Source organism: Oryzias melastigma, unplaced genomic scaffold (genome assembly GCF_002922805.2).
Source record: "Oryzias melastigma strain HK-1 unplaced genomic scaffold, ASM292280v2 sc00246, whole genome shotgun sequence".
Lineage (NCBI taxonomy): Eukaryota > Metazoa > Chordata > Actinopteri > Beloniformes > Adrianichthyidae > Oryzias > Oryzias melastigma.
In genome coordinates, this window is record NW_023416888.1 from 439,359 (window position 1) to 454,390 (window position 15,032).

A 15,032-nucleotide genomic window follows, 5' to 3' on the forward strand; every position below is an offset into this window, starting at 1 on the left:
AGTAAACAGGGAAGTCTTTAGGGGTGCATTATGGATAGCACTTCCCTCCCCAGCTCCATTTCTGTGTGTGTCAGGTAACGTTCATCTAAGCACACTTCTTCTATGAGGCTAATTCTGGACCCCCCCCATCCTTGAAATGAAATCTTACTTGTCTGGGGGATCATTGTCGTGCGCCTCCTTCCTGTCAGCCCGCTCCTCCCTGTGCTCAGAGGAGGAGGAGCAGCGGTGGAGGCTGCGGCGGGAATGCTTCCTCCTCGGCTGCTCCCTCTCCTGGGGATCTCGCTCCTCGTGCTCCATAGCTCCGCCCTCCATGTTGCTCTCAACGTGGGGGTACGCCACCAGGTTGATGTATCCATCCGAGTCCCCTTCAAAACACACCAGCACCACACCTGAAGGAGCAGACAAACCGTGACGTTCAGAGGGGAAACGACCAGATCAATGGAAACATGCACACTGGACGTTTTAAAGCAGGTACACATGTAAACTGACGCAGTTCCTCAAAAAAAAAATTTAAAAAATCGACTTTTCAAAATGAAATTCATCACCAGTTTAAAATCCTTTAATCTGGAAAATAAGAAATGTTTTCAACTGATATTTTAGCTGCATGTTCATCAAGTGTTTTACAGCCACTCTTCACTGGATTCAGACTTCTGCTGGGGGTCTGTGCTCTGATCAACAACTTTACTTCCTGCTTTGCTAGAGTGCGGACGCACATTGCTTTGCTGTCCCTTCTGCTTTTCACGGATTATTTTCCTTTTTAATCACACCAGCAATAACTTTTGAATACTTTTAAACCATCGGGTCAGATTTATTTTTCTTTTTTACTCTAAACAAAAGGATTTTTTCCTGCATTCCTCTTAAAACATTTTATCTTGAGCACTACGTGTACTTGGCCTTCAGACAGCTGAAGCCTGATATACGGAGCAGCAGCTAACACAAGGCTAACTAGCAGCAAGATGCCTTCCCTTTCCACAAAGGATTACCAAGACCTTCTGGAGAAGATCACAGCGCTGGAAACAAAGGTTCGCCACATAGAAGTGAACGTGGAGGTAAATGGACTTTATGGAAACAACACAACTTTGCCACTACCTCATCTCAGCAGAGAAGAGAAAGCTAACACGCAGCTAAATGGCACAGATTCTACGGAGAGAAAGACAACATCTGTGGACAATAACAAACAATCGAAAGATAATCCTCCCTGGAACCATCTTAACCTATGGAGCATGTTTTTGGACGGTGGGAGGAAGCCGGAGTCCCCGGTGAAAACCCACGCATGCACAGGGAGAACATGCAAACTCCACACAGAAAGGTCCCAAATCCCCCAGCTGGGATTTGAACCAGGGTCTTCTCGCTGTGAGGCAAGAGCGCTAACCACTGCTCCACCGTGCAGCCCACCTCTCAAGTTAGCATTTTTAAAAGTCAGGTCTTTAGCAGGAAAAACATTTTTAATTAATGATTTTATCACTGAGAACAAAGTTGATTTTATGTTTTTAGTTGAAACCTGCTTAGATGAGAATGGTAGGGGAGCAGTTCTCACAGAGTCGGCTCCTCCCAATTATGGTGTTATCAGTGAGGAAAGAACAAGCAGAAAGGGCGGGGGGGTTGCAGTTTTGTTCAATGAAATGTTTCAGTGTAAAAAGTTATCTTTTGGAAACTTTCCATGTTTTGAATATGTAGCCCTACAGCTGAAGGCCTCACTCAAAACCATATTTATAAATATCTACCGACCCCCTGGATACAGTCCAGAATTTAACCTTGAGTTTAGTGAACTGCTGTCTATAATTTGTCTTGATTTTGACTGTATAATCATTGCTGGAGATTTTAACATCCATTATGGAAATCTTGAGAACAAAGGGACTAAGGACCTGATAAACACTCTAGACAATTTCGGGTTGACTCAACATGTAACAGAGCCCACACACAACAGAGGGAATATTCTTGATTTATTGATTTCCAAAGGTCTGAACATCTCTAAGGTTACTGTATGTGATTTAGGTCTGTCTGATCACTGCTGTGTTTTCTGTGAGAGCACAATTCCAGTACACACAAATGTTTTGAGGGAGGAGATCACAAAACGGTATATAACTGAAAATACTAGTGAGATGTTCAATCAGATTTTCTCTCTGACTCCTCCCCTCTCAGGGGATTCAGTCAATGAACTTGTTAATAACTTTAATTCCAACATGTCAAATATCATGGATAGTATTGCTCCCAGTAAGGTGAAGGTGATCTCTGGTAGGAAAAAATCTCCATGGAGAAAGCTCTTCTAAAAAAGGACAGTCTAGACAAAACTAAAATGAACAACTACAGACCGATATCAAACCTGCCATTTTTAAGTAAGATAATTGAAAAAGCTGTTTTCCATCAGTTAAATGAATTCCTAATAAATAACAACTGCTATGATGTCTTCCAGTCCGGCTTCAGACAGAACCACAGCACTGAAACGGCTCTGACCAAAGTGACTAATGACATACGTTTGAATACAGACAGTGGAAATATGTCAGTGCTAGTTTTACTGGATCTCAGTGCTGCGTTTGATACAGTCGACCACGAAATACTACTCAGACGACTGGAAAACTGGGTGGGTCTCACTGGGCCAGTACTAAACTGGTTCAAAACGTACTTAGAAAACAGGAAATATTTTGTGTCAATTGGTAACTTCACTTCTGAGCCAATAGAAATTACATGTGGAGTGCCCCAAGGCTCCATCCTGGGACCACTTCTATTTAACATCTACATGCTCCCACTGGCCCAGGTTATAAAGAACAACAACATTAGTTACCATAGCTATGCAGATGACACACAGATATATATTAGACTGACACCAGGAGACCGAGGCCCTGTACAGGCTCTTGGTAAATGCATTGAGGACATTAATGACTGGATGTGTCACAACTTACTTCAATTAAACAAAAACAAAACTGAGGTTATTGTCTTTGGGGCTAAAGAAAAAAGGTTAGACGTCACTACAGAGCTTCAATCTATTCAACTAAAAACTACCAACCAGGCCAGAAACTTGGGTGTAGTGATAGACACAGACCTAAATTTTGATAAACACATTAAGGCAGTCACTAAATCAGCCTATTATCATCTCAAAAATATCTCAAGGATTAAAGATCTGATGTCTAAGCAGGACCTGGAGAAACTAGTGCATGCTTTCATCTTTAGTCGACTTGATTACTGTAACAGTGTTTTTACAGGACTACCAAAAAAATCCATCAGGAAACTGCAGCTTATTCAGAACTCTGCTGCTCGGGTTCTCACAAGGACCAAGAAAGTAGACCACATCAGTCCAGTTCTGAGGTCTTTACACTGGTTACCTGTCTGTCAGAGGATAGACTTTAAAGTTCTGTTACTGGTTTATAAAGCTTTGAATGGTTTAGCACCAAAATACATGACTGACCTCCTGACCCAGTATGTACCAGCCAGACCTCTCCGGTCATCAGGATCCGGTCTTTTATCAGTTCCTAGAGTCAGAACTAAACATGGAGAAGCTGCATTCAGCTTCTATGCTCCACAGATCTGGAACAGACTTCCAGAAAACCTTAGATCTGCTGAAACACTCAGTGTATTTAAATCCAGGTTAAAGACTCACCTGTTCTCAGCTGCATTTGATTAATATGTATTCAAAAGTTTACGTCCGCACTGTTTATCTATGCTTGTTTTAAATTAAAATCTTTTTACTTTCTTTTAATTTTATTTTAATGATTTGAATGATGATGAATGACATTTTTACTATTTCTTTTGATTGTTTCTTTTAATGTTTTATGTAAAGCACTTTGAATTGTCTCTGTACATGAAATGTGCTATACATATAAACTTGCCTTGATCCCCAAAAAATAACTTTAAAAAGTTTGTGGAAATATTATTTTGTAACCTTTTTCAGATTAAAACCCTTTTCACAGAGTTAGAAAGAAGCTGCTCTACTGCTCTGGATGCATCCTTATGTCATCAAAGCACTGTGAGTTACAGTGTATGAAGGAAGAAAAGAGCTTCTAACCCCAGACTTCAGGAGGAAAACCAGCCGGCGAAGGAGAAATGACAGCAGAGGACGATGATTAACCTGCAACAGGCCGTAGCACAGCGGAGGAGCTTGCAGACAAACATAAGGAGCAGCTGAGACCTTTTCATGAAGCAACAGCTTTTGTTAAAAGAGTTGTCCCTCACAAACAGGAAACAAACATCAAATATTAGAGAATTTTCTAGTTTGATGCCTCAATAAAAACCCTGACATGAGAAAAACTACATGAAGCACCAACAGGGACAAACGTCAGCTCGTCTGTCAAACAGCGTGTGGATGGATTCAGAGATGTGTTCCCAGCAGCTGTCTGCCTTTGGGGATTGAACCTGCAGGACAATGGCGTGGGCGGACCATCAGAGCTTTAAAAGTGACCATGAGTGAGCATGCAGCTGTGAAGCCTAATGTGGACAGACATTAAAGCTGAGCCGGCTCCTCTGTTTGCTGCAGGAACTTTAAGAATCAGATTTATTTGACACTTTTCTGACCTAAAAACGTTTCCATGGATTTGATTAATTAAATCAGACTTTATTAGTCTGATTTTAGTTTTCATCTCTAAAATTATCATGACATTTTTTGGCAGCTAATTTCAACCTCGTTTATGAATTTATTGTAAATAAACTAGGGTCTGGAATCGATTAAAAAAATAAAAAAATGTGCATTTTTGGGGTTACTGCAGATAAATTTGGTAATTTCAAAACTATTTTCAAGCATTCTTCTCTACCAGTTGTTGTACATTTGGTCTCAAGACATGTAAATGTTATCAGACACAACATGTTTTAGTCTTTTGTTTGTGTCCAACGTTCAAAGATATTTTGCTTTTATAAAGAGGCCTCAATGAGCAAATGTTTTGATGTAATATATGTGAGAGTATATTTACGCTTTAAAGTACTGTATATATGTTTGATCAAATGTGTTTTGAAACTTTTCAAGAGTAATTTTAGGCTTTTATCTCATTATTTTTTTACTGATCTGAAAAAAGATCCGAACCGTGATCCTAAAACTGTGACATGATCCAAACCGTGAGTTTTGGGATCTGTTACATCCCTATGCAACGCTACCTTTATTTTGTCATTTTTCCATGTTTCAGACATAAAAACCAAGTAAACAGAAAGAGCCCTAAAATCAACTGAATTAAATTCCAAACCATTATGTCTGTCAGGAAAAGACCTCAGTGTTGGAAAGAAGAGAGCTCATCTCTGGAACTTTTTGTTCTTCAGAGCTAAAAGGTTACAGACGGCTGCTCTACATCAAAGCCTTAAAATGAACATTTTAGCAAAAGCCAAACAGCATATTTAGACAGCTGAAGCCCAGTGAGGGGAGCTGATGATATGCAGGCGTGGGACCTGGACGTTCTGCGTCACCGAAGCTCCAGACTGAAGCAGGATGGACCTTTGGAGAGGAACGCTGAAAGCATGTCTAGCTAACGGATCCCCTTCACTGTAACCGATCCTCCAGCTGCTGTAAGTGATGCTCCACCCGTCAGAAACCCACACTAAAGTGTTGACTGGGTCTGAGGTTCTGTTTGGGTCCGTTACTACAGGAAAGAAGGGGAAACCGGTTGAAGGAGGTTCTGCTGATGAGGAGCAGAGCTGCTGCAGCACTTCACTGCTGTTAAACATCTCAGCTTCCTTCCTTCTCTGCTGATTCTCCACCCCATCAATCACCCCGGAGTTATGATCAGAAAACATCTCCTCTTCCTGCTGCTCCTCCTCACGCTTCTCAAGGTCTCATTTATCCTCTACAAAGATTTAAAAAGCGGCTGGCTCCTTTATTACTACAGACTGAGGGTCACGTTAACGTGTGTCGTCCTCTTTCAAACCAACATCAGACATTAATACACTTTGTTCACTTTTAAACTCTTTCATCTCAGCTGTGAAACTGTACTGCACTGATGTGAAGGGAACCCTGGAGGAAGAGCGTCTGAGGCCAAGATACAGACCAGCTTCAGGTCTGAACATACAGTGACTTGCGAAAGTATTCTGACCCTTTGAACTTTTCAATCTTTTGCCACATTTCAGGCTTCAAACATAAAGATATACAACTGTAATTTTTTGTGGAGAATGAACAAGTGGGACACAATCATGAATTGGAACGAAATTTATTGGATATTTCAAACTTAAGTTAAGTTTTCAAACTCTTAAGTTAATACTTTTAGCGCCACCTTTTGCTGCAATTACAGCTGTAAGTCGCTTGGAGTATGTCTATCAGTTTTGCACATTGAGAGACAAAAATTTTGCCCATTCCTCCCTGCAAAATAGTTGGAGCTCAGTGAGGTTGGATGGAGAGTGTTTGTGAAAGCAGTTTTTAGCTATTTCCACAGATTCTCGATAAGATTCAGGTCTGGACTTCGACTTGGCCATTCTAACAGAGGATATGTTTATTTTTTAACCATTCCGTTGTAGATTTTGCTTTATGTTTTCGACCACTGTCTTGTTGGAAGACATATGTCCGTCCCAGTCTCAGGTCTTTTGCAGACTCCATCAGGTTTTCTTCCAGAATGATCTTGTTTTTGGCTCCATCCATCTTCCCATCAATTTAACCATCTTCCCTGTCCCTGCTGAAGAAAACCAGGCCCAAAGCATGATGCTGCCACCACCATGTTTGACAGTAGGGATGGTGTGTTCAGGGTGATTAGCTGTGTTGATTTTACACCAAACATAACGTTTTGCATTGTTGCCAAAAAGTTCGACTTTGGTTTCCTCTGACCAGAGCACCTTCTTCCACATGTTTGGTGTGTCTCCCAGGTGGCTTGTGGCAAACTTTAAACACTGGGTCCCCAAACTACGCCCTGCAGACCGGATCCGGCCGACCTCCTCTTTTGGACCGGCCCCCAAACACCATCAGAGACCCATTATTATTATATATATATATATATATATATATATATATATATATATTTTTTTTTTTTCAATCTGCCCACATGATCAAGACCCTCATAGAACATGACTTTTCAACTTTCCACCCTACTACACCTCTATCTGAACACTCCAAAATCCCCGTCAAACTGAATACAGAGTTATCTTTCCATATTGCAGTTCACCTGGTGTCAGTGGGATTATGCAGCTGCTTTTTCTTTTTTTTAAACCGCGTGTTCTGTGACCTGATTGGCTGGAGACCTTGTCAATCTTTTTTTATTTTATTTTTTTCTTCAAGTCACTCAGATCAATACCATTTGCTCAGAGTAGAGGTCATAAAAGTGCAGAGCCGTGTGCCGGGTGCGCACGCATGTGTGTGTGTGTGTAAACCTCCTTACAGTTCCGCTTAGCTCCAAAAGCCACGCCCCTTCAGAGGAGATTTTCCAGGCTGAGGCCTCAAATCAACAGGAAACATGGACATTTAGGTTGTGGGATTTTGGTTAAAAACTTCATAATCATAATTAAAACACTATTGAGAACGTTTTTTTCATTAGAAAAAATTGTCATAGGGGGACTTCAATTAGTCATCATTATGTCGACTATAAAAATAGTCAACGACTAATTTCATAGTGGATTATTCGTGTTTTTTTTATTTCTTTCTCAAAACTACACTGCATGTTTTCTAATACTGTGTCTGTCATCCTCTGTGACACACATGTGCAGTAGTGTTAATCCGGTCAGTAGTGATGTCCCAGGAAGTTCTAGGAAGACTCGGGTTCCATAACGCGCTTGAAAGGTCGAAACATAAAAATAAAAACATAAAAGTGTCCAATGCAGTCTCTACAAGGCAGAACTTGTGTTTGATGGCAGCACTGCAGTGATCATGAACACCTGAAGAGGAAGCAGGTTGTGACTGAGTATGATAACGATGAAGAGGGATCATCGTCTAGCTAAGCTAAGCTAACATTAGAGCAAACTTGTTAGCTAAATGTTTGTGTGCATCCCTGCAACCTGGACCCATCAGAGTGAAATGTCTCTGAAGGAACATCTGCTCTCCAAAGAGATCAAGTCTTTCTGCAGACATGGAGAAATCCTCACTTTCCTGCTACCAGCAAGAACATCGGACAGTCTGGAATTCTATAGAGTCAGAGTGTAGAGAAGCTGAATACAGTTGAGAACGTTCAGAACCACAAAATTAACTTTAGTTCTATTTTGAGTCAGGGAGAACAAAACTTTAGTGAAAAATGGTTCTTTGTTTCAGATGTGGACCTCAATAGATTTAAGTTTTAATGACAGAAACTAATGAAGGAAAGAAGCTGCAGGATTCATTAAAGGTTAAAGAAACTATTATCTAAAACCACAACATGTCAACAGGACCCATTTCCCACTCCCCTTGTCAAGGCTACTCTCCATTCACTGTCCCCTCTTATCACCAGCATCATCCAGTCTTCCCTCCAGACTGGAACAGTCCCCTCTGCCCTTAAAGCAACATCTATCACCCGAACTCTGAAAAAAACCTGGCTCCGATCCCACTGACCTCAATAACTTCCGTCCAATCTCAGATCTTCCGTACATTTCCAAAATCCTCGAAAAAACCGTTCCCACTCAACTCCATTCACACCTTTCCAGCAATAAGTTATATGAACAATTCCAGTCAGGCTTCCGCCCACTCCATAGTACTGAAACAGCTCTTCTCAAAATCACCAATGACCTCCTCCTGGCTGCTGATTCTGGATCATTCTCCATTCTTCCCGTTAGACCTAAGTTCGGCCTTCGACACCATTTCTCACCCCATCCTTCTGGACAGACTCTCAACCATTGTCGTCTCAAATACTCCTCTCAACTTGTTCCAGTCCTATCTTTCTGACTGTACGCAGACTGTTATACTAAAGTCATTCACCTCTCCTACAGTTGCTGTTACCACAGACGTGCCTCAGTGCTCTGTCCTCGGACCTCTACCATTTATCATCTACCTTCTTCCCCTTGGTCATATCTTTCGTCAACATCAAATAAATTTTCACTGCTACGCAGATGACACTCAGCTGTACATCTCCAGCAAACCGGACTCTGCCTTCCCACTTGCCTCCCTTACCAGCTGCCTTCTCTCAATAAAATCCTGGTTCACCTCTAATTTCCTCAAACTAAACAGCAATAAAACAGAACTTCTACTGGTAGGCACCAAGTCTACCCTTAATAAATAAAATAATTGCGTCATCCCTCTGGACAACTCCCTCATTCTCCCCTCAAGTTAAAAGCCTGGGTGTCATCCTGGACAGCACTCTTTCCTACACTTCTCACGTCAACAATATCACTCGGGCTGCCTACTTCCACATCTGGAACATGCGCCGTCTTCGCCCTTCCCTCAGCCCTCATTCCACTGCCGTACTAGTCCACAGCCTCGTCACATCTCGCCTGGACTATTGTAATTCTCTTCTGTATGGACTCCCTCAAAAAACTCTCCGGAAACTTCAGCTGGTACAAAACTCTGCTGCTCCTAACACAGACTCCTTCCTTCCACCACATCACGCCTATACTCAAGCAGCTTCACTGGCTACCCATCACCTACCGGATCATGTACAAAATCCTTCTCCTAACCCACAAAGCCATCCATAACCTCACTCCGCCATATCTCTCTGACCTACTCCAAGTCGTCATTCCAGTCCGCTCCCTCAGGTCCTCGCCTCCCCACCGCCCGCCTTGTCACCATGGGGAGCAGAGCATTCAGTCACTCTGCCCCAAAACTCTGGAACTCCCTCCCACCTGAACTCAGGACTATGGACTAACTCCCTCTCTTCATTTCCAGCCTCAAAACCCATCTTTTCAGACAGGCCTAGTCTTCATGACGGCAATACATCTGTCTTTTTTGACCTCAACTTAACACCAATGTTCTTATATTTTTTATATTTGTGCTTTTATTCTTGTTCGGTGACCTTGAGTTTTGTGAAAGGCGCCTGATAAATAAAATGTATTATTATTATTATTAAACTATCATCTTTAATTTTATTTAACACAGCTAAAAACTCAAGTTTAAAGCTAATGATGGTTAAGATGTGTTTTTAACATTCATTTTACGCATGATCCGATTCATCATCGACTAATCAGAAAAATTGAATCGATGATTAGTCAACTAATAAATAATTGTTTGTGGCATCACTACTCTCTATGACCCTCCACGGACCCGTAGAACCCAAAAAACCCTGAACCTGTATAGGTGCATGTGACTAAGGCTTTAGCCTCGTGACTCAGATTCCTCCTTCACTTCTTTATGTTTTAATATCAAACAAAAACCTTTTATTTCTTAATAGACATACAAAATCCCGACTCGAACCTTAAAGAAATTCTTAGGGATGAAGAAGACTAAACAGGCCCCTCTAATCAAAAGTTCAGGTGAAACACTGGCGCCACCTTTAGGTGGAAAGAAACGTCCGATTCCATCAGTTCACAGAATCAACAGTAAAGACAGATCAAAACAACAGCTTTTGATTTGCTGAAGGACATCCTGAAGCTGACCTTTGTATTCTGGAGTGAACTCCTTCATCTCTGGAGGAAGGGACTCATAGAAGCGCTGTTCTCTGCTGATCAGAGGCTTGCACACCGTGTGGTCATCATACCGCATCATGCTGGTGTGGCCCCCCACCTGTAACCACAGACCGAAGAGAAGGAGAGGGGAAATGTTTATGCAGAAGAGTTTGTTTCAGTGTCCAGGTTTTCCATCCCATCAGAGAATATTTGGGAGACACAGAACATTATCTGAAAGGAACACCATGGTCAGATCCCCCCTAAAAGTAATGTTTAGCTTACATCAATGGCTGCTGGACATAAGGAAATACTCTGTAAAACTATGACCAACAAAAACAAGCAGAAACTTCATATTTAGAAGAGTTACCTCCTCATTAACAGACATTTATATTAATACAGTAATTCCTTGCAGCAACCCGGTTCCTCTTTCTCAGTCTTGTGATTTTTTTTTGTCGCGATTTTGCCCCCTGATTGTGTCACGTCTCCTGTACAGATGTGTTTTTTTTTCCAAATCTCCATTAACCTTTGATCACAATCAGATCTTTGTTAATTCTAAAATCCTGGATTTATTTTTCTATACAGGTTTGAACTTTGAGAGAAAAATGTGAAAATGTTCTTTCAAGTCTTGAAATAGTGAGCTTTACTGCCTTAAATATGTAAAGTTATTGTAAAAAATAATGCTACTTTATGGATTTCGTCTAACGCAAGTTAATTTTAGACTGTGACTCCTGTGATAAACAAAGGGACATTTTAATAGGAACATAAGACACTTGTGGAGTAGAAATATCCTGTTTTTCCCATTCAGCCTCACCTGGTGGATGAAGGGCTCCAAAGGAACGCCCCCTGCTTGTCGCTGAAGTAAAGCTCCTCCCCCTGGCCCTGCCCCCTGTATCTTGCTGTCCATGTTGTTGGTATGAGGGAGGCACATGGCTCCTGGCGGACGCACCGCGCTTCCTCCTGACAAATATGACAAAGGTAAACCCGTCCAGCATCAGGATGGAAGAGAGAACATGATTTCTGCAGTCAGCAGAGCAGAGCTGGATGTTTCAGAAACATCCGCTAACATTTTCAATTATAACCTTTATAAGAGTCTAGTCAGTTCTTTATTAGGTTAAATAAGCATGTAAATGAGCAAAGACTTTTATTTTTATGTTTTCCTGCTTTACCTAAAACTGCTAAGAACCAGCAGCTGCGGGCATCAGAACAAGAGGACAGTGTGCTCTCCTTCACTCACCCTGGGCATGGGCTCTAGTGTGCAGTGATGTGGAGGGGGGGGCGCAGGGCACCACAGGCTGCTGGGAGCGCACGCCGGCCCCCGGGGGAGGCGGCGCCAGACCGAAACCCCACCTTTGTAAGCCTCCAATCAGAGCGCCACGATCCACCCACAGTAGAACAGAAAACCAATGAGGGCAGAGGGTGGGGGGGTGAAGAGGGCGGGGCTGCAGGAGACGTAGGGCTCCACGCCCTCACCAGGCTGCAAAGAGAAAGCAGCAGGAAGTTTTCAAACTGTCATAAAAACACCACGATTCTTCACCGTCATGATCATCCAGAGACCTTCAAGGATCTTTCACACCGACTGCTGCTGGTTACCAGCTCTTTACATCCCAGTTCATTACATCCCAGCTCTTTACCGCTATTAGAACTCAGAGAGAGGAAATGTTTGTGCACATTTTTCTACGGGCCTGCTGCGGGCGACAGTTCGTAGTGAGCACTTATACAACACCAGGCGTGCCGTATGGATTTTAGTCCCTCCCCAAATTCTGCAGACTGTACAAAGATCCTGTTAGTGCTGTTCATGTGGTACATGCACGCTCCTTGCTGCAGCCTGACCATTAGACATTAGGAAATTGGACAATCACAGTGTAGTTCGTGTGGACATCCTACAGGCGTCCTACGACAGCATCACCCGTGCGTCATAAATGTGAGTAACTTCCATTATCCTTACAATATTCACAATACACTTATCACACGCACAACAATGGTACGTTCCATTTTCATGCCATCCCTAGAGGAGGCCGTACGAGCCTCAAAGGAACTGAAAGACACACTTGCACTCTCCTTAAGGCGCAGTCGCTCCTCTCCATGACCCTCCACGGACGGGACAACCCCTTGTAAATGGGTCAACCCCAACCGGGCTCACACTTCATCGGCTCTGCTGCCAACCTCGCAAAACTCCTAACTCATGTAGGTTCATGCGATAACCCGCCATTCATATAAAAAGTGCGGTGATGCCCTCCTTATTCGTGGGGGTTAGTGACCGGAGACATCCACGAATACGGAGATCAGATGCAGTGTGAGTCTGGGTTAAGGGTTAAACCCTAGAACAGGCGTGTCAAACTCAAGTCCTCGAGGGCCAACGTCCTGCTGGTTTTCCAGAAACTCTGCCATATCTGCTGCTGACTACCTGGATCAGGTGTGTTTAGCAATAAGAAGCTTCAATGGCAGCTTTGGAGTTAAATCACCTGTGCCCTAGAAGGTTTCCTCATTTTGGCAGCTTAACATCTTCTGTTTTGGAATCATCATCTAAATTCAACAATAATCATCCTTCAACATTTTGGTTTCAGACTTTCCTTACGGGAACAATGTGCTCGTCTAAACCAAAGCAGAAGATGAACAGGCTGACGGGAACAAAGACGCGGAGACCGAGATGAGGACAACAGACGCCCGCTGATGACACAAGCCAGCCTTTCCAGATGCAATATCTGGTTAAAATCAGAGGCTCCGTGCAAATTCACCAGTGTGACCTTGTAGGCTCAAACCAACACAACCTCTACAATCAAGGGCACGTGAAAGTAGTCCTACGATTACACAAAAACACACAACAGCAGGGATGCAGCTTCACCACAAACGATGACCGTAAACAGGAAAAGCACATCTGTGCATCCAAAGGCTGAACATGCTCCACACAACACACACATAATACAATCTGGAGATTAAATCCTGATGTGCCTCTACTCCTTGTTTTTCAGGATTCTAACATCCTTCTTGTCTGTTTAAGTTTTTTAGTCCAAACCATAGAAAAGACGTTCATAAATTACAATGGAAAATAAAAGGGAAAAACAGAAAGACACTCTTAAAAATGTAGACTAAGTTAATCAAATTCATATCCCTTCATCTGTCAGGTTTTGTGAGAGTCCTCTAGAATTGTTGATATCTATAAATAATGTTTCTAAACTTTTTTCATTCATTCATCTTCTTGGCCACGTTGCCCCTTTCGGGGTCACGGGGGTCCTGGAGCCTAACCCGGCTACTGATGGTAGAAGGCGGGTTTCACCTGGACAGGTCTCCAGTCTGTCACAGGGCCTCACTCACACACATTCACTCTCACATTCATACCTAGGGACAGTTTAGAGTCACCAATGAACCTATGAAGCATGTTTTTGGATGGTGGGAGGAAGCCGTAGTCCCCGGTGAAAACCCACGCATGCACGGGGAGAACATGCAAACTCCACACAGAAAGACCCACAGTCGATGTTTTTCAGATCCCCCAGCCTGGATTTGAACCACAGCCAATTGCTGTGGGCAAGAGCGCTAACCACATCTAAACTTTGTTTTACTAATAATTATGTGAAATGAAAGAACTGTCAGTACTCTAGTTCACGATGTTATGGAATTAAAAAAAGACTGAAGTGGACTTCCAAAACAACCATGAATGTTAAAATGTTTCTTTCATTTTTATATTTAAAAAATTATTAAAAATATAAAATAAAATATTGGTTTGACTTTAATCATGTTTTTAGACATTTAAAACCTGAACTAGAATACTTAAGTTTTTTGTTAAAGGGTTAGTAATGGGGTTGTGGGTCATTTTCGGTGTTAACTGTATTTCGCCTTATATTTACCATTTCCAAATGTTTTGGCGTATTTTGAGCAAGAAATATTGAAATAAAACGGCATTTTTGAGGCCAAATTTGGCAAACCTGTATCTTCCGGGTCAAAAGCTACGTTTTGGTCACGTGGTGCGTGTGACGTCAGAGGAGTCCACATAGCAAGATGGCTTCTCCTTAGCGTGTCGGAGCTAGCGATAGCGGCGATATTTCCAGGTCCACAATTCTGTCTTCAGACTCAGATTGTGGAAACATTTGTTCTAAAAGTGACGCTGATTCAGAGGCGCCAGGTGTTTGTGGTTTGAGGACTGTAAGGCCCTATCAATTTGAGCCGGCAGTGCGTAAAGTAAGAGCTCACAATCTGGCAATGACACTGACAGTGATGCTGAGAATGCCGGTGAAAACGAAAACTGTCAGTTTATCAGAGCCATGCTCGAAGCTGGAAGACGTGGAGCATCTCGTGAAGCTTTATTTACAGATTGGAACCTTTTGGCGACTCTAAATCAAATCATCAATGATGCTGACTATCCGGGTCGGTAATGCAGTTTCATATGCAAAATAAAGAGCTCAGAGACATGTTTGCAGGACCGTCCGCCACTTTATTATTATTTATTTATTCACTTATTTAATCACTTTATTCACATCCCCGAAGCTCTTTCACCACCTTACTGCACGTCTCTGACATACGCGGAAACCAAAGGAGAATGTAAACAGTACGTACGACCCGTTCTCCACATGAATCGTCCCGTTTCAACACACAACAACAACAGGGGATGTCACGTTAGCTAAGTACACTGAAAATTCCAAAAA

The 15,032-nt window shown here is 42.4% G+C and overlaps 1 protein-coding gene across 2 annotated transcripts in view; it reads right to left on the bottom strand.

Moving 5' to 3' along the window:
• Positions 1 to 15,032, bottom strand: part of ip6k1 (inositol hexakisphosphate kinase 1) — a gene marked incomplete in the record, with an annotated part of 36,982 nt that overhangs the window by 10,921 nt on the left and 11,029 nt on the right. For both annotated transcript variants that reach the window (XM_024263646.2, XM_024263647.2), the window contains 4 exon segments: positions 149 to 389; positions 10,387 to 10,513; positions 11,207 to 11,352; positions 11,630 to 11,869. In XM_024263646.2, the coding sequence (XP_024119414.1) occupies positions 149 to 389; positions 10,387 to 10,513; positions 11,207 to 11,323 (485 nt within the window).